General features: G+C 38.2%; 1 protein-coding gene across 3 annotated transcripts in view; it reads left to right on the top strand.

Moving 5' to 3' along the window:
* The window catches only part of RECK (reversion inducing cysteine rich protein with kazal motifs), a 54,166-nt gene that overhangs the window by 18,455 nt on the left and 14,289 nt on the right, over positions 1–21,422 (top strand). The window contains exons 5-12 of one of the 3 annotated variants that reach the window (XM_036433365.2): positions 1,801–1,902; positions 10,743–10,776; positions 13,246–13,443; positions 14,423–14,690; positions 15,731–15,910; positions 16,204–16,416; positions 18,278–18,414; positions 20,939–21,079. In XM_036433365.2, the coding sequence (XP_036289258.1) occupies positions 1,882–1,902; positions 10,743–10,776; positions 13,246–13,443; positions 14,423–14,690; positions 15,731–15,910; positions 16,204–16,416; positions 18,278–18,414; positions 20,939–21,079 (1,192 nt within the window). In that variant the 5' untranslated portion in view covers positions 1,801–1,881. The remainder of the gene's footprint in view (positions 1–1,800; positions 1,903–10,742; positions 10,777–13,245; positions 13,444–14,422; positions 14,691–15,730; positions 15,911–16,203; positions 16,417–18,277; positions 18,415–20,938; positions 21,080–21,422) is intronic. The other 2 variants (XM_036433362.2, XM_036433364.2) reach the window with 2 other exon arrangements.

The raw sequence follows: 21,422 nt of genomic DNA, 5'->3' as shown, positions 1-21,422 counted from the left end.
AATGAATTAATTCTTACATAAATTGCCTTTTACTCTTCAGAAAATATAGGCTTGACAAAAATATCACCTTGTTTAGAAATCTTAAGACTTTAATTGACTTTTGTTGAAATTAAGCATTAATTATAAATAAATGCCTAAATCACATATACAGAGGATTTAACCTATAATGTTTTCTTAACAAAGCAATTGGTTGTATCCAAAGTTGTAAAATAGTTTTTCTTAGAGTCCATATTCTCTTTTCTTCTTTTCCTATCCTTTGAACCCCCCCCCCAAAAAAAAAAAAATCAAATCAAATCAAAGAAACAAACCCATATTGCTATTGTGAATAGCTGCAGTTTTTCCTAGGATCTTGCATTTGGGTGGGGTGGGGTGGAAGTACTAACCTACAAAGGCTATATTAAATCAAAAGGACTGTTGTCTCCCAATGATGGTATTTCAAGCACTGTGATGAGAGATGGGAGAGTTATTAGGGCAGGAGTAGGTAAGGTGTTTCATACCATGCAGCTATGTACAGAAGAGTGTCCCTGATGTGAAAAGGTTCCTTATTGGGACTACTTTGTTTTGTTTCTAGAACTGCATGATTAAATGTGACAGTATTATTGTTTTTTCATAGTATAAGACCATGAAGTTAAGAATACTTAAGTGCATATACCTCATTCACCATCAATATTAATAAAAGCATAATATGCTAATTAGACCAGACGGTCTTCTGGACAAAGCTGGGGTTGCAAGGGAAGCCCAGGTCCTGGGGGTCAGAGGGAAGCCGGTGCCAGCAGCTGGGGGAAGGAAGGCCTACTCATGCACAAATTTTGTGCATTAGACCTCTAGTTTTTATATATAAACACTAGAGGCCTGATGCACAACATTCATGCACACAGGATTGGGGGCGTCATTCAGTCCAGCCTGTGCCCTTTCACAGTCTGGGAGCCCTTGGGGGATGTCCAACTGACGGCTTAGGGGAGTAGGCCTAAGCCGTCAGTCAGACATCCTTAGCTCTACCACGAATGGCCACGGCCACTGTGCTTGCCAGCCATCAGCCCAACTTCTGGGTGAGCGGCACTCCTCCTATGATGAGCATCTGCTCCCTGGTGGTCAGTGCACATCACAGACCGGTTGTTCTGTCATTCGGTCGATTTGCATATTATCCTTTTATTATATAGGATTGGAATTCCTATTGCTTTTTTTTTTTTTTTTTTTTTTTTCATCCTCTCGCTTGGATATGTCCATAGCTTTTGGAGAGAGAAAGGTAGGGAGGGAAAGAGAAACATCAGTCAGTTGCCTCCTGTGCAAGCCCCAACCAGAGATCGAACCCACAACCTAGGTATGTACACTTAGCAGGAGTCAAATCCAAAGCCTCAAAGCATATGGGATGATGCTCTAACCAACTGAGCCACCTGGCCAAGGCCCTATTGCTTTTAATAGTCTGTGTGCTCTTGGAGAAGAAAGATAGGACAACTTTCTTAACTGCTTATGATTATAGTTCTGATTTCCTTTTTTTTTTTCTTTTCTCAAAGCTTATAATTCTACCTCTTGATTAATTATTTTAAATTGGAGAATCTTATTTATCTTTTGTCTCTTTGTACTAGTTGCTAATTTACCTCTGTTTCTCTGAAGACAAATTTCCAAATTAACTGTAACTTTTCCTCTGTTCTTATTGAAGGGAGCCTTGCTACAAAGAAGTAAAAGATCTTTTTTTTCCCCTCTAATCTTTCTACCTTTTTAGTTTCTCTTGAACCAAGTGGCTAACTATAATTCCTTCTTTTCTTCCACATGATGTCTGACATTGTCCATCTCCTGTAGCCTGTCCTCCATTATTTTAGTGTGCTTCCTTCTCTTGTCTGGATTTCCGCATTGCCCTAGGAAGTCTGCCAGTATGTGTTGATGAAGGACGGGACAGGAAAGGTAAGAGAGATAAACACTGTCCTATGAGAGAAATACTAAGAGTAATTTACTTTTAGTAGTTTACTTTTCTCAGTCTATCCTTTCTTACTTGGCTTAGAATTAGGAACCTATTTTCCAAAAAGCTACATGCCAAGAGAGTTCATTTGCATATATAAAAAGTTGAACCTACAAATAATTCAAAATAGTTCAAAACAGTTTGATTTCTTATATGTATTTAGAAATAAAAAGAGAGACAAGAGCACTTTCATACGGAAAGAGGGTTCTGCATTATAAACTCCAAATAATAATCACTTGATTGTTGACATTTAGTTTAAAGATACCGGCTAAAGTGAATTGGGTAAGTTTGGTATTGTGGAACCTATTTTAACTAGATTGGTTATTTATCAGCATTAGAATAATTTATAAAATTAGGCTTTTAGTATCTTTTCCTTAACACTAGAGTGGTCCCTGGGGTGAACTTCTAGTTGTGTAAGTTTTCCTTTAGGCTTACAATTTTAGGAGTTAGCATTTATCCTAAAGGATGGTTTTTTATAGTTTGATTAGAAATTCAGAGAGTGAGAATATATTCAGAGGAGCTAATGTTTCTCTTTCCTGGTGAGCTGATGCAGAATTGCTCATGAGGGGATTTCCTAAAAATTTACTTAATTGAATAAAGTTAAAGCAGTTTAATGACATTTAAGATTCTGAGTTTCATTTTCAATGAAGCTAAGATAACCAGTTAAATATAAGACATTATTGTCTGATTTTATAACATCTGATTTCTTACACAAATCAATAAATATTGAATACCGAGAGGCAAGAGTTTTTTTTGTTTGTTTGTTTTATATATATTTTTACTGATTTCAGAGAGGAAGGGAGAGGGAGAAGGAGAGAGAGATAGAAACATCAATGATGAGAGAGAGTCATTGATCGGCCTCCTGCACACTCCACGCCAGGGATCAAGCCACAACCCAGGCATGTACCTTGACTGGGAATTGAACCATGACCTTCTGGTTCATAGGTTGACATCAACTACTGAACCAAAACAGATGAGACCCCAAAGCAGACTTATAGCATTAGAGTCAAGTATTCAGGAGTAAATGAGAGATTTAAAGGCAGTATCCATCCACAGAATTTGTTGATGGATTCAATATAGGAGATGATATTTAGGAAAATATAAAAAATAATTATTAGTGAATCAGTGAATTGGGAGATAGAGCTGAAGAAATTGTTTGGCATAGCAGCATATAGGGACAGGCTGAAATAGTTTAGGGGAAATGGTGGATAGAGAAAGTCTTCTAATTGGAATACTAGAAGAAGAAAGAATATAAAGTAGATTTAATGTTTAAAGAAGCCCAGCAGGATTTTTAAAATGTATATTTATTGACACACCCCTTAAAAGATCTGTGTCTGCCAAAGAACTTAAAAGCAGTCAGGAAAAAAAGGACATCACCTTTAAAGGAGACCATCAACTGATTTCTCAATAGCAACAGAGGATGCCAGAGACAAAATGATACCTAACTGCTCTGAAAGAAAATAACTATTAATCTAGAATTCCATGTCTAGCAAAAAAATTTTTTCCAAGAAAGAGGGCATTAATTAAGATATTTCCAGACAACAAAAGCAAAGAATTGCCACGACTAGACCCTTTATAGAAAGAATTTCTCTCTAAAGGAAGTTCTAAAATAGCTATAATTATTTAAATCCAAAAGAAAAAAAAAAGAATGTTGACAATACAAAGTGGGTAAGTCACAACATACACATTGTTTAAAACAACAATATATTTTTGAGTTTTTTGAAAAGAAAATACACAACAACAATAGCATATACATTGGGAAGGTTGTTTAAAGAAATTGAAGTATATTGAATGTTAGGTCTTTTTAAATGTTAATACCTATATCACAGAGGTAGTTAGGAATGCAGGACTAAAGAAGAGAAGAGGTATCATGCCCAAAGATAACTGTGATATAAACCTTGAACTTCAAGAGTGAAAGAAAAGCTTAAAAAAAGGAGAGGGCTGGGTTTTGAAAATTGCTTCTTTAGGGAACTAGAAGAGAAGGAGCCAAATACTAATCTGAGAGGACCAGACCTATGTTCCAAATGAAATGAGATATTCCAAGAAAAAGAACTTCTGTCACTGGCAATGTTCAAGCAAAGGCTTACTGGATTCACCTGTTGTGGAAGGGATTTCTGCCATGGATAGGAGATTTGATTAAAGATCTCTCGATTCTACAGTTCTCTTATTCTGACTAACACTTAAGAAAGAGTACTTCCTTCAGTACTTAAGACTACTTCTTTCAGAACCACATCTGTTTGGTTGAGGCCACCAAAATCAACCAGTGGCTTGATAACTCTGGCATGGACCTGTTCAAGTGTCATGAGAATGCTCACTTCCAGGTTCTCCATGCATTTTCACAGGCTTGGTCCTTAATTCACCTAGAAGTATTGATCAGGCCATCGGATTCATGAATATGTGATGCTAGAACCAGAGATGATAGTTAAAATATTTAAAATAATATTAAAATAAGGCACTGACAGAACAAATGCAGGCTATAAGCCATCAGTGTAGCCATACTAGTGCACATTGGCTGATTAGAACGAAAGTAAAACGAAGCCATGTTTTCCATGAATTGTGATACAGGTGTAATAATAAAACTTGTCTGATGATAGTTATTTTCTTCCTTGAGTGTCAGAAATTAAGATGATCTGAGGCTTGTAAATTTTCAGGAACCTGGCAATAGTTGATGATACAAATCTTAGTTTCAGGTTGTTAAATCCATTTTGTACCTTTATGTCAGTCCTTACCAGCCATTCTCTTAACATAATGACCATAAATATAAATAACTTTCCATTTGCTGCATGACCCACTGAAGTATAATGCTACAAATTTGTCAAGAGACTTAAGACTTACTTCATCCACAGATTTGTCTTTGCGCTTTCCTTTATATTTTTAGAAATTTCATTTTCACTTCTCTTCTTTCTTTCCTAGCTTTGTTCAGTCCAGTTATTTGATGTTATTTTATAAGGAAGATGAGAAACTGTAAAGGAAAGTCCATAGGAGATATTTTTGTGAGGACTCACTTTTTAAAAATCTTTAGACATTTAAGTTTTCAACTCAACAGTTGTAAACAAAACTAAAATAATATTCTGTCCTGGAGCTCCGGTTCTATAAGAGTACTAAAATAAAATTAAGATTCAGGGTATTAAAAAGAGGCTCTAAGAAGCTCAATAACAAAGATGGTTAGCCTTGTGAGTTTTAGGCTCAGTTCTTTCAGCATCATTCCATCAACTTGCTGCTAAATGCATAAGAGAAAGATGCAGGTATGTGTTAAATTTTATTTTTTGAATATTCACATGGTTCAAAGTTCAAAATGTTATACAATAAAAAGTCTTGTTTTCACCTCTTGTACTGCAACCATTCAGTTCCTTAAGTAAACAGATATTTTATATGCATATAAAAGCAAATATGTACATATATTCCTCCTCTGCCCCCCGGTAACACAAATGGTAGCCTGCCATACACTTTGACTTACCCCTGAATGCCAGTGTTTGGTGCATATGTTTATATGAGCTATATAGTATATCCTCAGGAAATTCAAAATTAAATTTTTTGTTCTAAACATTTCTGTGTATTTTATTTTGTTTTATTTTCTCTCAAACCAACCTTGATTCTAGACTTACTACCAGAAGCATAAAGAAAAGGGATGAAAAAATAGCCCCATTTAGAGATAGGATTACAGGGATGTCAGCACTAGCAGGATTATCTGGACAGCTGGAGGCCTCCTGCACCTCAGTGTGATTGGATCTGTACTGCAGTGGTTCTCAGAGTAGAAGAGACAGACAGCTGTGGGGGTTTAACAAAAAGAATCTTGGGGTACTTTGCATTCTTAAATGTAAAGATAAGGAAACTCTGGAAATTGTTGTGATGTAGTAAGTAGAAAACGGAATAGGAGGCTTGGTAAATGGTAAAATGTACTGTATCAGTGGAGATTTGAGCCGTTACCTGCAGCTGATGAGCTCCAAAAAGAGCGAAACCGATTAGGTCCTGCAGTACTGGCTTAAGATAGTGTAAAACCTTGATTATGTTCCATTTGTATCTGCTTCATTTTGTCATACTTTATATTATAGTTTGGGGGAGATGATAACTCTTATTTAGTCTCTCAGTGCAAGAGTATTTCCTCTCTAGTCCATTTTTCTGAGAAGTCACCTGAATGAGATCATCCCAAAAGGGAAATCTAATCATTCAGAGATAATATGACCTGGCCTAATCTCCATGGCCAGGTTTTCCCCACTAGGCAATCTCACCTACTCCTCCATAACTTCATTGCCCCTATATGATCACAAACCCAGAATCTTCTTTACTAGCTTCGTTTAAGTACTCCTGAATCGCTCCTGAATGTGTACTTGGCATTTCAAATCAGGCAAACTGATTCTTACCCTTCCTACCTTTGTTGCCCCTTCTTCCCTCCTTACCTTCTGCATAATCCGCCACACACACAAACACACACACACACACACACACACACACACACACAAGCACACGCATGTGTGCGTGCCCCAAAACAAAACCTTTTTCTTACATGTCTTGCTTGGTTGTTCCAGACACATAAACTAAAAACCTAAGAGGTATTGTCTGTTTTTTCCTCTTTCTTACCATCTCCCACAAATAACTGGCTATCAAGCTCTAAAAATTTGCCTTCAAAATATATCTTAAATCAGTCTGCTTTCCAGAACTTCAATTACTGTCTTAACTAAGGCCTTTAAATCACTTTCTGGACAGCAGCTGCCCAACTAGCTTTCCTGTCTCTAATTTCTTTTATCTACTACCTTCAGTACTCTTAGAATGGTTTCTTGAAAGACCAAATACAGTCCTATCACTCCCTTAAATAAAATACGTGATCAATCTCAGGAATTATAAGTTGCATAAGGGAGGGAAGAGTCAGAGCTAGATAGAGAAAAGCTTGTATATCGCAAGGAATATGACCTTTATCCTGTAGGTGAGCCATTGAGGAGTTTTGTTAATCGTAGTTGTACATCCTGTTTGTTCTACCTGGAAGTCCCTCTTTCTGACTCCATCCTGTCACACCCCATTCAGTGATATGATGGAACTAGCATCTTACTAGCTAGGGAGAACTGATTATTAAATATTCAGGAGTTTTGTAAACCAGTTTTAAATTTGAAAGCAGCTGTGATTAGGGTATTAATGCCAGGGACATCAGCAAATATGGCAAAATCTGGACTCTTCCCCACTTCCCCAAATTCCCTTGAAAGCTGATCCTGGCACATCACTCTCCCTATCCAACTAGCAACTTTGCTTCAAATTTTGACTTAGTTTCTATTTAAAAACCTCCCTGCCAAGTTCTCTTGCCTCCACACACATAAAATTGATTGCTACTTCTAAATCCTTTATATGCTTTATTATATAGCATTTGTATCTTATAATTCTGTTCACATGCCACTTTTTAATACTACACTCTGAGTTCCTGGAGGCAGAGTCTATGTCTCTTTTGTCTTTGCATCTATCATTCATTTATTCACTCAACATTCACCGAATTGATAGACTTAATTGGTGTCAGACACTGTTCTCAGGCTACAGAGATGAAAGGATTTAGCCACTATGCTAGAAGCTCATAGTCTAGTTCATGAGAAGAGAGAAATTCATATAGTTCAGTACAATATAGTGAGACAAGTACATTGCTAGAAGTCTATACAAGACACATTGGTGCCTGGAGGGAAAAAAAATCCCTGTTTAGGGTAATGAGGAAATCTCCACAGAGCAGGTAAGACTTAAAGGATGAACAAAAATTTTTTTGCCTGTAAAGAGGCTCTACAATTAGTATTTTTATAGATAGAACTAGAGGCTCGGTACATGAAATGCGTGCACTTGGAGGAGGGGAGACCCTCAGTCCGGTCTGCGCCCTCTCACAGTCCGGGAGCCCTCCGGGGATGTCCAGCTGCCACGGAGGCGAGAGAGGCTCCTGCCACTGCTGCTGGGCTTGCCAGCCATGAGCATAACTTCTTGCTGAGCGATGCTCCCCCTGTGGGAGCTCACTGACCACCCATCACAGGAGCAGCTCCTGTGTTGAGCTTCTGTCCCCTGGTGGCCAGTGTGTGTCATCATTCTGCCATTCGGTTAATTTGCATATTAGCCTTTTATTATATAGGATTTAAAAAATATTTTATTGATTTTTTTACAGAGAGGAAGGGAGAGGGAGAGAGAGTTAGAAACATCGATGAGAGAGAAACATCAATCAGCTAACTCCTGCACACCCCTTATTGAGGATGTGCCCACAACCAAGGATGTGCCCTTGACCGGAATTGAACCTGGGACCCTTGAGTCCACAGGCCGACATTTTTAAGAGACTTTAAATTTTTAAGAGACTTTTAAAATTTTTTAAGAGATTTTTAAAAGTCTCTTAAAAATCCTATATAGCCTCACTGAGCCAAACCAGTTAGGCTATGTAGGATTTTTAAGAGACTTTTTTTCTCTCTGGACAGCTGACTTGCACAGGTTCTTTTTTTCAGAATAAATGACACTTGTATAAATGTCTATAAATTGGGCATTCTTTGGATAAGTAGAGAAAGCACTGAATATAGCACATCATTGAATAACATTTTATTCAACATTGTTTAGTAATGATGTTGGTGCGAGATGGTGTAGGAACTTAACTCTTGTTTATATCAATTAGCCAATGGTAAAATAGCATTATGTGTTCTTTTGTGAAAGTCACAGAACCTATCAACGATGTTAAGTGAGGATGTACTGTATTGTATTTGTTATTACAATAATGTCCAGCTGTGTAGTGAAGTTGAAGATCTCTTAAGACCCTGTCAGCTTCACTATACTGACATGTTCTTTTGGTCTCTGATGTTGTGCTAGATCTTCACCTCAGTAACACTGTAACTTTGATCTAGTCTAGGGTAAAATGAGTGGTGAGGGAACTGTTATAGGAAGGGACATTGGGTAAAATACTGGTGGCAGAATGTCAAAAGAGGCTCCATTTAATAATATATTTATTACATACCAATAATTATAAACTCTCAGTTACTTCCTATTTTTGCCACCAGATGGCGATCAGACATTTGAAAGACTTCATTGACTAAGAACTCAAGATTGGCTATCTTAAAAAATGAGGAAAGCCTAGTTGGCATGGCTCAGCTGTTGTGCTTTGACCTATGAACCAGGAGGTCATAGTTCGACTCCCTGTCGGGGCACATGCCCAGGCTTGCGGGCTCGATCCCTAGTGGGGGCATGCAGGAGGCAGCTGGTCAGTGATTCTCACTGATGTTTCTATCGCTCCCTCTCCCTTTCTCTCTGAAATCAATAAAAATAAATAAATAAATAAACCGAAAAAAAGAAATGAGAAAATATAAATTATGTGTATATCTTAAGCCCTGTCAAACTAATTAGCAGTAATTAAACAGTGAAATGTAGAGTTATTTATCGTTTTGTTACCTAAAGTATAGTTACCTAAGATATAATTTATGCCTAAATATAGTTATCTAAGATTAGAAATCTTTTATCACAAAAGGTGATATGATTAGAGTCTATGTAATCATGGTGAGTGTAAAGTAAGCAAGAGAAGGATTGAAGGCCCATTCTTTTAGACATTAAAATTGGTAATTGACAAAGATAGAGATATAAAAACTATTAACACTGAGGAAATATAAATGTTTTTGGTTCAACAAATTAGAGTAAATCTATTTGTGAAGGGCCTATTAGTAGACATTAAGAGAAGTGAAAGATACTAGCTATGCCCTTCTTCTAAATCAGGGGTCAGCAAACTTTCTGTAAAGAGCCATACAGCAAGTACTTTAGGCTTGCAGGCCATATGATTTCTTTCTATCCAATTCTACCATCTTAGTATGGGTAAAAGGTAGGGTCTATATGTATTTTCCTTTTTAGGCCTATCTCTGGCATCTGTCAAATAAGGAGTTAGATTAGATCGTCTCTGACATTTTTCAGATTTTGTGTCCTTTTGTACCTCTCTAAGCTAAGTGATCCCACAGGCTAATCCAGAGTGGTATTTTTTTATTTGTAAGGTCACATTTTTATTTAAAAAAAATATATTTTGATCTCAGAGAGGAAGGGAGCAGAAAAGAGAGATAGAAACATCAGTGATGAGAGAGAGTCATTGATTGGCTGCTTTCTGCACACACACCCCTCCCCCCCACTTGGAATGGAACCCACAGCCCTGGCATGTGCTCTGACTGGAAATCAAACCACAACCTTCTGGCTCATACGTCCATGCTCAACCACTGAGCCACGCCGGCCGGACTTGAAGCTAGGTTTTAGTATCAGTCCACAGAGTGGCTGTGTAAGAAACACCTGTGAAGCCTTGTTTAAATGTTGGTGCCTCACTCCTGAGATTGTTTCTGTAGTCTAAGATAAGGCCTGGGATGCTCAGGTGATACTAGTGCATAGCAAGTTTAAGAAAAATTAAAGATGACTTCTACGGTTCTTGCAATTCTATCATGCAGTGGTTATATGAAATATATATAATTCCCTATAGCTCCTTTATTATATATCATTTTCTGGAACTTCTATATATTCCTGCAAGAAATAATTGATATTAATATATTGTAGTTTCCCCCAAATACACACATTGGAACAGCTTTACATAAACTTGGTTTGCCATAACATGGTCAGTTTATGGCTCAGATGACAGTCTTGATCCCTAATGTGTATTGGAAGATGGTCTCCCTTTTCACTAGATGCCATCTTATAGCTTTTTTTGTTTTCAGTCTTGCATTTAGAAAGAATTAAATGTTTGTGATATACTGATTTTCATATAACCATAAGTGAAATAAAATTAGAAATTCAGTGTGGTTGTTAATTTCTGTTTGTTTTTAATTTACAGAATGCTCTTTTCAGTTGCATTAGCAGAAATGAAAGTAAGTATATTATGGATGGTTATACAACCAATCCAAAGGACAAAGCATAATTAACAGATTATGATTTAGCTGTTATAAATACTACCAAGACCTTGGCATTATAACTTAGGCTCTTAGTAAACCATCTGATAGGCAGGATCCTGATAGGCACCTTGCTCTGGAGTGTCTAGGCCATTCATTCCCATGTCCTATTCTAGTACTAGATGTATTAGAGGAAGATCGTGTATTTACCCCATTTGAGTAAACAGGATCACTTTCAGAAGTTAAGCACTCCCACATGATACAACGCTGCACTTGCCAAGGGCTGCCTCTCAGTTCAGTCAGCAGACTTTCACTACGGTACTTCCTCTGTGTGGAGCAAATACATGTCTGTAGGGCCAAACCCTGTAAACAACTCTGGCTTTTGGACAGTATCACTGATAAAAGTGCTGTGGGACTTCAGAGAAAGGAGGGATCATATCCTGCAGGAGTACTCAAAAGTGACTTCATGAGATGGCCTTAAAGCACATGTGTCAAACACAAGGCCCGCGGGCCAAATACGTCCCGCCAGGCCTTGCAATGTGGCCCGCACCGCGCTGTCATCACTGCACTCCGCTGCGTTTCCATCACAATGACAGTTTATGACTGTTCAGTAAACCATTCGGCCCGCGATTTAGGCTGGATTTTAGATTTTAGCCCCTTCTCTGATTGAGTTCGACACCCCTACCTTAAAGCAATGGTTCTCAACCTTTTTTTTTTTTTTTTTAATATATTTTATTGATTTTTTTTACAGAGAGGAAGGGAGAGAGACAGAGAGCTAGAAACATCGATGAGAGAGAAACATCTACCAGCTGCCTCCTGCACACTCCCCACTGGGGATGTGCCCGCAACCAAGGTACATGCCTTCGACCGGAATCAAACCCGGGATTCGACGCTCCACCACTGAGCCAAACCGGTTTCGGCGGTTCTCAATCTTTCTAATGTCACAACCTTTTAATACAGTTCCTCATGTTATGGTGACCCTCAACCATAAAATTATTTTCGTTGCTACTTCATAACTATAATTTTGCTACTATTAATGAATTGCAACCCACAGATTGAGAATAGCTAGCATCGGAAAACACATGTTTACATTACGATTCATAACCTTTTCAATTTTGAAAAGTAAAACCCCCATTTGATTCTGGATTTATGTATTTTTTTAAATCAAGAGGACCATTTAAAGTATCTGAAAGAGGTAGATGAGTGACTGGGCAGTGGAAATGTGGAATTGATATGGAAAGCGCAAGAGATATTCATAGAGAAGCTAAGGAATCTGTGGGAAGCTGAAGGAAGACAAGATATGGCAGGTAGCAAATCTCTGATAATTATTAGAGATGGTTATGGAAGAACCAGAATCAAATTTCTGGTGAATTTGCAGGGAATTCAGGCAACTTCCAGAAATGATAATATTATATATAAATTAATTAAACTAGAACTGAATGAATGCAGAACAAGCCTCAGTTCCCTGGGCAAGGACATTGTTTCATACCTATTGTGCCACATAAGCTTTTGACTTGTAATTACTACCAAATTTACTGTGTTCACTACCCTTTCTTCTATCTCTCTGGCACATAATCTTATGTTCAGTTGTGAGGTGATATTTTAATTTAGGCATATTCTTGCAGATGTTCAAACATTGTAGAACTTTGAGGCTTTTGTTTCAAAATATATAGTTATATAATAGTCAAACTAATGAAATGATCCTGATACCTCTTAGTTTTTTCAAAATATATTTTTTAATGATTTTAGAGAGGAAGGGGGAGAAAGAGAGAGATAGAAACATCAATGATGAGAGAGAATCGTTGATTGGCTGCTTCCACAGGGAATTGGACAGTGACCTGGTTCTTAGGTCGACGTTTAACCACTGAGCCACACCAGCTTGGCTCTCTCTTAGTTTTTAATGGTCCTGTTTTATAAATGTGAGACATTTAGGGTTTTGTTTTATTTTGGTTTTATTTCATTTGTTTTGCTTTGCTCTGTTCATAAATCTCCACAAATCTAATGTGGAAAGCTGTCCTAGTAGTTCTCAACATGGGCACCATTGGCTTTTCGGGAAACATTGGCTGTGAGACTGTCCTGTTCGTTGCAGAACATTTACTAGTCCCAACCCTCATGCACTAAATGGCATCAGTGTTTCCCAAGTCACGAAAACCAGAAACAGAAAACCAGAAACATTAACATACGCATTCACATTCTCCCAGGGGGTGGTATTACTACTGCTGAAAGCCATTGGACTGTAAGTTGACCAACAGTGACTTTCTTACACTGGTGAACACCTGAATGTCCCAATGGCTAAGCCTACAGTAGTGCTGATTTTAAGTACTTGTCTTCTATGGCATGGTTTTATTTCCAAAATTCAAAAAGACACATGTTGTTTTGTCACTATTATGATGATTATTGTTAGCAAATAGCTGATCCATTTCAATGTCCTCTCCTTTTCCCTCTCAGTGGGCTCAGTGTGTTGCAGCTATGCAGGCCATCACACAAACTGCCGAGAATACTGTCAAGCCATTTTTCGAACAGACTCTTCTCCTGGCCCATCTCAGATCAAAGCAGTGGAAAATTATTGTGCCTCTATTAGTCCACAATTAATACACTGTGTGAACAATTATACCCAATCTTACCCAATGAGGAACCCAACAGATAGTAAGTAAAAGGGACATATTTCTCTCATTTCAATCTTTTGTAAAATAACTTGTAAAAAGGAAGTAAAGTTTGTAGATGTCTGCAGCCTAGGACATTTGTTTAAATTTTACAGATTGGACATTATTATCACAGCTAAAATATGCCAGAAAGACAGAGCTGGCAAGGATATGAAAAAACGGGCATTCTCTATTCTGAGGTGGAAGAATTTGTTAGTATAGATTTGTAGGGAGGAGGGGGCCGGGTTATAACGATGAGAATTTCAAATAATTATAGCTTTTAATCTAGCAATTCTACTTCTCAGACTTTGTCCTTCAAAAACACTTACAGATTGGCAAAAACTTATCTACACATATAAAGGATATTTACTACAACATTGGTGATACTAGAGAAAATTAGAAAAGCCTAAACATCCATCAATAGTAATTAACTAAATCATATAGCTATATAATAACTATTTACATAGAAAGAATTTCAATATATGATTAAAAAGTTGCAGAACTAAATGTATATGATACATTTTTAGTATATACCTATTTGTTCTATATTATATGTATCTGTTTGAATTTTTACTAATAAACAGTTATTTTATATTATAGAAACATCATTAAATGAGATGAGATCCTGATATTTTTTAAAATGTCAGCTTGTACATCCTATAATCAATTTTCTTCAAGTTATCAAAGTTTAAAAAACTGACTAATTAACTAATTGACAAAAAATGATAGAATTTATAAGCCAGATGCCATTGTTTTGATTTATACTGGTGAGTTCTAGTAATAGATAACTAGTCTATAGGTATACCTGGTAAATATCTTTATTTACTATACTGCAAAGTAATGGCGAGGGAATTTGGGGGACCCTGTATACTGCAAATATTGATATATGATTCAGAGAAATAATGGTTTCTATATAGCACCATGTTCTGAGTAGTACATGACATAAAACCAGCTAATTTAGCTACTTATATCCTAAAATGTAGGTTTATATTGCTGTGACAGAGCTGAAGACCATGCTTGCCAAAGTGCCTGCAAGAGAATTCTAATGTCTAAGAAAACGGAAATGGAGATTGTTGACGGCCTCATCGAGGGTTGTAAGACCCAGCCCTTGCCTCAGGATCCTCTTTGGCAGTGTTTTCTTGAAAGCTCACAGTCTGTTCACCCTGGGGTCACTCTGCACCCTCCTCCTTCTACAGGCCTTGATGGGGCTAAATTGCATTGTTGTTCTAAAGCAAACACTTCAACATGTAGGTCAGTATCTCATTTTCCTTTATTAAAACCAGTAGAAAATAGCACTTTAATGATTTTAAGTCTAACAAATATCTATTATACTCTTGCATTGTGTAGACTTGAGTTTAGAAGATGCTGGCAATTCAAATATGTCAAAGAGAAGCCAGAAAGTGCTTCCTTTAAGTTAAAAGGTGGAAGTTCTTGACTCAATAAGGAAGGAAAAAATCCTGGCCAATTTGGTTCTGATTGGTTGGTTTCTATGCCAGTTAGCTTCAAAAGCTGTGCTTCCTAAGCGGCCATTGGCTCCTCACAGTTCACCCAGATTTGGTTTTGATTGGTCAGTTTCTATGCCAATCAGCATCTCCTGGCCTGATCAGAGAGTCAGGGCTGATCAGCAGCCCCCGTGAAGGCCAGATCATAAACAGCTGTGGCTTCTAGTGAAGCCTGGAGAAAAAGAGAGGGGCAACGGCTGATCGACAGCTGCCACAAAGGCTGTGGATCAGACCCTGCCTCTTTCATCAGGCCTCTCTCCAGGCCTGATCTGAAGCTCCCTCAGCAGTCAGTGCTGGGACCACGTGCCCGCACCTGTGGCAGTCAGTGCTGGATCACCACGGCAACCCAGGACTGACTTCTGGTATTCAGTTGAGCCTTCCGTTGGTCATTACAGACCCTGGGTTTTTATATATTAGGATATATCTTTGTGGAGGCAAAATTGTATGCTTTAACTTTACATAAAGGTAAAAGAGAAATCAGAAATTTGGAGGGCAAGAATTTTGTCAAGAGCGAGGATGTACAAATACTATAATTAAACATTAAATTTAGCACTGAGCTTTCTAGCAACCATAGCAAAAAATGAAAAAAATGAGTAGTAAAAAGAAAGCTAACTCTTTCACGAAAAAGATCACTTTCTGGCTCTAAATTCTAGGAGATAAATCTTAGTCTTTTGGTTTTTGTATTTTTTTGCTCACATATTCTAAAATTTAGTATTTAAAGTTTATGCAAATCAATTATTTATTCATTTGCCTTACCTATATATTCCTGCATTTATGCTTTCATTTCAGGGAACTGTGCACTAAACTTTATAGTATGAGCTGGGGCAATACACAGAGTTGGCAAGAGTTTGATCGCTTTTGTGAATATAATCCGGTGGAAGTGTCCATGTTGACCTGTTTAGCAGATGTTCGGGAACCTTGCCAGTTGGGCTGTAGAAACCTTACTTACTGTACTAATTTTAACAACAGGTAGGAGCAAATCACTGTACATGGAATGGAAATATTTTGTCCTTGGTTTTCTTGTTTTTAAATAAGTGAAAAGACCACTATATTCTGATTTTGTTAAGTTAAAAGGAAGTAGTCTTTCTTTATGATTTCATCTTTAAATGCTTTACTCCATGTGGTAAATCCTCTCTGGGAAAGGAAGCACTGTAACAGAGTTCCTTCTAATCTAGGAGGATTTTCTGATTAGAATGTTACCCATCGCTTCTCTCTATAAAGTAATTGCCTCTTGATCCCATCTGGCCTTTTTTTCTCTTCAGGCCAACAGAGCTTTTCAGGAGTTGTAATGCTCAGTCAGATCAAGGAGCCATGAATGACATGAAGCTATGGGAAAAAGGAAGCATAAAGATGCCATTTATCAACATACCTGTTCTTGACATTAAAAAGTGCCAGCCAGAAATGTGGAAAGCAATAGCTTGCTCCCTGCAGATTAAACCTTGTCATAGTAAATCCCGAGGGAGTATTATTTGCAAGTAAGTTTCTTTCATCATAAAGACTCTCCAGTTTGGGTTCAGACCCTCCATGACCTTCACCCATGGCCTATTGGAGTCTTCTCTCCAGCTGCTTCCCTTTGCCCATCACCCCCGCAGGTCCCTGGCTTTCCCACGTTTCTTCCTTAGCTTGAAATTTTTTCCTACATCTCCATTTGCCCACAGCCTGTCCTTCCTAACCCCTCTCAAATTCCTGCTTTCCGCTGGAATTTTCCCACTTTTCTCCATCTGATAGTCTATCCTTACTACCGATTTCTGTAGACCTTTATTTTTACTTATCTTAAAGAACTTGATTCAACGAACATTTATTGAGTATCTTCAATGCACAATTTTTTTTTTCAATTGTTTACTTATATTCTGTTCAACATGGCTCTCTTTGAGTTTATTCTTCTTGCCTGCTTTTTTCTTGTTTCCTCTTTCTCCTCTTTGGGGATTAGATAATCCTGACACATGTTTGATAAATGAAGGAGTTAATGCATATAGTCCTTAGGGCCTGTTCCTAGTAAACACTTATGAGTGGTTTGCTTAGGAGATCTAGGACAAAATAAAGATGAAAGCTGCTATGGTGGGTGAAGCCAAAAGCATTAACTACATTGTATTCAATGTCAGCTGCTTTGCAAACACTTTTTTAAAAGTTTTTCCAAAACCAAATTAATATCCAGCCCCTAAATTGTGTGGCTGGTGCAACTGAGCCCTTAATGACTGATTGCTGATTATTTCAGTTTTAACCAGGGTTCAGATCCATCCTCTGACATGATTTGGGGATGACCTGATTAGGGGAGAGATGAGGGTAACTATTGGATGACAAGCAAGTGTCAACATGTGATAAATTTATAGACTCTTAGCATAGAAAACTTATAGGAGTCAAATTCCTAATGAAGTAGTGGGCATTCTAAATGTTATAGACCAAACACCTTAATGTTTATAACTAAAAGAATATTTTTAAAAAGAATAAAAGGAGAGGAAAAGCAAGCATGCATAAGGTCCTAAGAGAAAGGATGTATAATTTTGCAAAGAGCAAATCAACTAGCCTAAGTTAATGTCCTTTCAAAGAGTGAAAAGCTACTATGATGTTAGTAACAGTAAGTATAATTACAAAATTTGAGCAAGGCCTTTGATTTCAGGTTCTTAAGAGAAAGTTTGGGATGCTTCCATAGTGTAATACATTGCTTACTACCATGTTTCCCCAAAAATAAGACATCCCCTGAAAATAGTGCAACTTTGAGAGAAAAAATTAATATAAGACACTGTCTTATTTTCGGGGAAACAGGGTATTCAACCTAAAGTGTGCTGTGATTCCTGTTCTTTTTTGCTATACTTAGACCTAACCAAGTGTGAAATATTGTTATTAAAACTCACTTTCTAAGAAAAATACCACAGGATCTCACTCATTTGTGGAATATAAAGAACATTATAAACTGATGAACAAAAATAGATACAGAGGCAAAGAAGCATGGAACAAACTGTCCAACTACAGCAGGAAGGCTGGGGAGGGTGGAGGAGGAGGTGAGAGATCAACCGAAGGACTTGTATGCATAACCAATGATGTAAGACACTGGGGTGTGGAGGGAGGGGATTACGGGGGAAGGTCAATGGGGAGAAAAAGGAGACATACGTACTACTATTTATAATACTTTAAACAATAAAATAACATTTAAAAAAATAAAATGCACTTTCTAGAAAGCTTCAGGAAAAGAATTGATATTGACTAGACCAGCAGTTGCCAGCCTTTCAGACCTCCTAGGCCACCAGTGGTCTGCAGACCACCGGTTGGTGACCACTGGATTAGACAATATGAGGAGGTTCCTGGACCCCTAAATTTGTATGTATTTTCCTTTTTAAGATCAGACTGTGTGGAAATTCTCAAGAAATGTGGGGACCAGAACAAATTCCCTGAAGACCATACAGCTGAAAGTATTTGTGAGCTTCTGTCACCTACAGATGACCTGGAGAGTTGTATACCTTTGGATACATACCTCAGTAAGATTTTTAAACTTCCAAACATGTCTCCTTCTATCTCTGCCCTTAATGTTTGCTTTGGATGAACATGTGGTTTAATGTTACTTTCTCAATTGGTGACTCTTATCTTACTTGGTTGGCCATTTTGGAAATCATTGTCATCTTAAAATATATAAACAGAAGCAATTATTATATCAGACTGAGGAGCTAGTGAGCTGTTGGGATCAGGAATTCTAAGCAGTGAGCCAGGGGCCAACATTCTCAGATAACCAGTTCCATATCATTGCTGTATCCTTGCCATAATTTACTAGCAAGTGGAATTTCCCCAAGCTATGCATTGGCTGGACTCACCCACCAAACAGGGAGTAACAAATGATGGTTTGTAATGAAAATGAAACTTTTTTTCTCTGCCAAATACTGCTGAGAGCTAGAAGAAAATGTTGGTATCCCATTGAGGGATCCTGGATCCGAGCTTCCTGGCAGGAGGTGACTGTATGGTGGAAACCAGGGGTAACAAGTGGAACACCTGCACACCAAGGAGTGTGTAGGTTGCCACCAGGGGGCGTTAGTGCCATGAACTGGCCAGAAAGAGTGAATTTAGCTCCTGCTTTGTTTTCTGTGTCAGGTAGGATTAAGTTCCATTGCAAATAACAGAACAGATAGAAGTAAAAGAAAGCCCAGAAAGAAATAGTCTAGGGCTGTTATTATGGTTCCATCATCAGGAATCCAGGATCCTTTTTCTTGCTCCATCATCTTTAGTGCTTGGCTTCCATCATCAAAATTACTTCATGTAATTTATCATCACAACATGGCTGCTGGAATCCTCGCCACCATATCCTAGTGTAAGGGAAAACCACCCCTAATTGTAAGGGAAACTGGGAAAGGTTACCTTTTTACTTTTTTATTTTTATTTTTTTATTAATTTCTTTATTGATTAAGGTATCACATATTTGTCCTCAATCCCCCTTTCCAATCCCCCACCCCCCTACACTCATGTCCCACCCCCCTATTGTCTTGACCACTGGTTAGGCTCATATATGTGCACATAAGTCCTTTGGTTGATCTCTCCCTTTTATCTCCACCCTCCCTTTGAGGCCCAACAGTCTGACCCATGGCTCCTTATCTCTGGGTCTGTTCTTGTTCATCAGTCTGTGTTGTTCATCATTTCCCCTAGATGAGTGAGATCATGTCCTACTGGAAATATACTTATAAGAATAAAAAATGAGACAAGCAATAATCATTATGCTGAAAGGCATATGAATCAGTCTTTAGTGAGCTTCTTTCTGGGCCACCAGTTCTTTTGAGACCCAATTTCAATGTCAAACAGTTCCTTATGTGTACATGTCAGCGATGATATTTCAGTTCTGGATGGTGGTAATGCGGGTAAGGTTACCTTTTTAGCTGTGGGCCCATTGCCATCCTCAGTAAAATTGGAGTTCTAATGAAATATCTGCCATATTTTCTCAAGACCAAAACTATTTCCCTTAGCTTTTGTGACTAGTATAACAAAAAATGAAAGCATTAGACTGAATCATAGGCCTCTGTGATTTTGAGCAGACCACACCTTTGAACCTCAGCTTCCATATTTATAAATGATTGGACTGGATGAGAAACTCCAGTAGCCCTTCTACCTCTATCAGCCTTAAAGTCTGAGTCTGGCCTAAAATCAAGTAAGCAAAATGAATGTATTCACAAAATTCTCTCCCTCCCTCCCTCTCTCTCTATTATCTATTTCCTGACCAGACCAAAATATAAACTGTTCAGGTGTGTCTGTTTTATTCACTGCTATATCTCCAGTGCCTAGAACCTTGGCAGGCATCCTATATAATAAAAGGCTAGTATGCAAATTGACCAATCAGTGGAATGACCAGTCACTATAACACGCACTGGCCACCAGGGGGCAGATGCTCAATGTAGGAGCTGCCTCCCGGTGGTCAGAGCGCTCCCACAGGGGGAATGCCACTCAGCCAGAAGCCAGGCTGACGGCTGGCGAGCGCAGTGGTGGTGGCGGGAGCCTCTCCAACCTCCACAGCAGCGCTAAGGATGTCCCTTGCGGAGAGCAGGCCTAAGCTGGCAGTCGGACATCCCTGAGGGCTTCAGGGAGAGGGCACGGGCTGGGCGGAGGGATCCCTCCTACTCCCTCCCCTCCTCCCCCTGCCCTAAATGTACAAATTGAACCTGGCCTCTAGTATTCTACCCTGTTTCCCTGAAAATAAGACAGTGTCTTATATTAATTTTTTCTCCCAAAGTTGCGCTAGGTCTTATTTTCAGGGGATGTCTTATCTTTCCACGCACTAGGTCTTATTTTCGGAGGATGTCTTATTTTCGGGGAAACACGGTATATACCCAAGTGAACGAATGAATGTATGTCTGTATTAAATTCACAAATGGCCAGAAAATCTGGATGTTTTAATAGTTACTAGAATAGGGCCTTGCTTTATGCTTATCAGCTGTCCATTTATTTCATACATAATTAATTCAGGTAAATTACAGACCTCTGCTACTCTTTTGTTTATGTTAAACTGATGTGTGTTTTTGTTTTCAGGGCCAAGCACTTTAGGTAACATTGTAGAAGAGGTGACTCATCCCTGTAACCCCAATCCTTGCCCTGCTAATGAGCTCTGTGAGGTGAACCGGAAAGGGTGTCCATCTGGAGATCCCTGCCTCCCATACTCTTGTGTTCAAGGTAAGAGGTGGATGGGGGTGGGAGTGTAATGACTATGGGTATGTTGCTGGCATTTCTTTATAGGAGTTATCCTAGAAGATTACAAGGAACTTTATTTTCTAAATTGTTTGTCTATAATGTTTGTGGTTTTCCTAGTAAACGTTATTTATGTAAGCAGAAAATGACAAAGACAAATGTAATTTTCAATAGTCATTTAGATTATAAATTAATATTGACCCAAAACCAGGCTCTCATAAAGGTTATATGGTTCTGGACAACAGACGGAAAAAGAACTTTGGACCAGCTTTTTGTACTTTGTGCTTCGTGTTGTAATGTTTGAGAATATGTACTGCATGTTGTTTGT

This window comes from Pipistrellus kuhlii, unplaced genomic scaffold (genome assembly GCF_014108245.1).
Source record: "Pipistrellus kuhlii isolate mPipKuh1 unplaced genomic scaffold, mPipKuh1.p scaffold_m20_p_12, whole genome shotgun sequence".
Classification (NCBI taxonomy): Eukaryota; Metazoa; Chordata; class Mammalia; order Chiroptera; family Vespertilionidae; genus Pipistrellus; species Pipistrellus kuhlii.
This window is presented reverse-complemented; position numbering and strand designations above follow the sequence as displayed.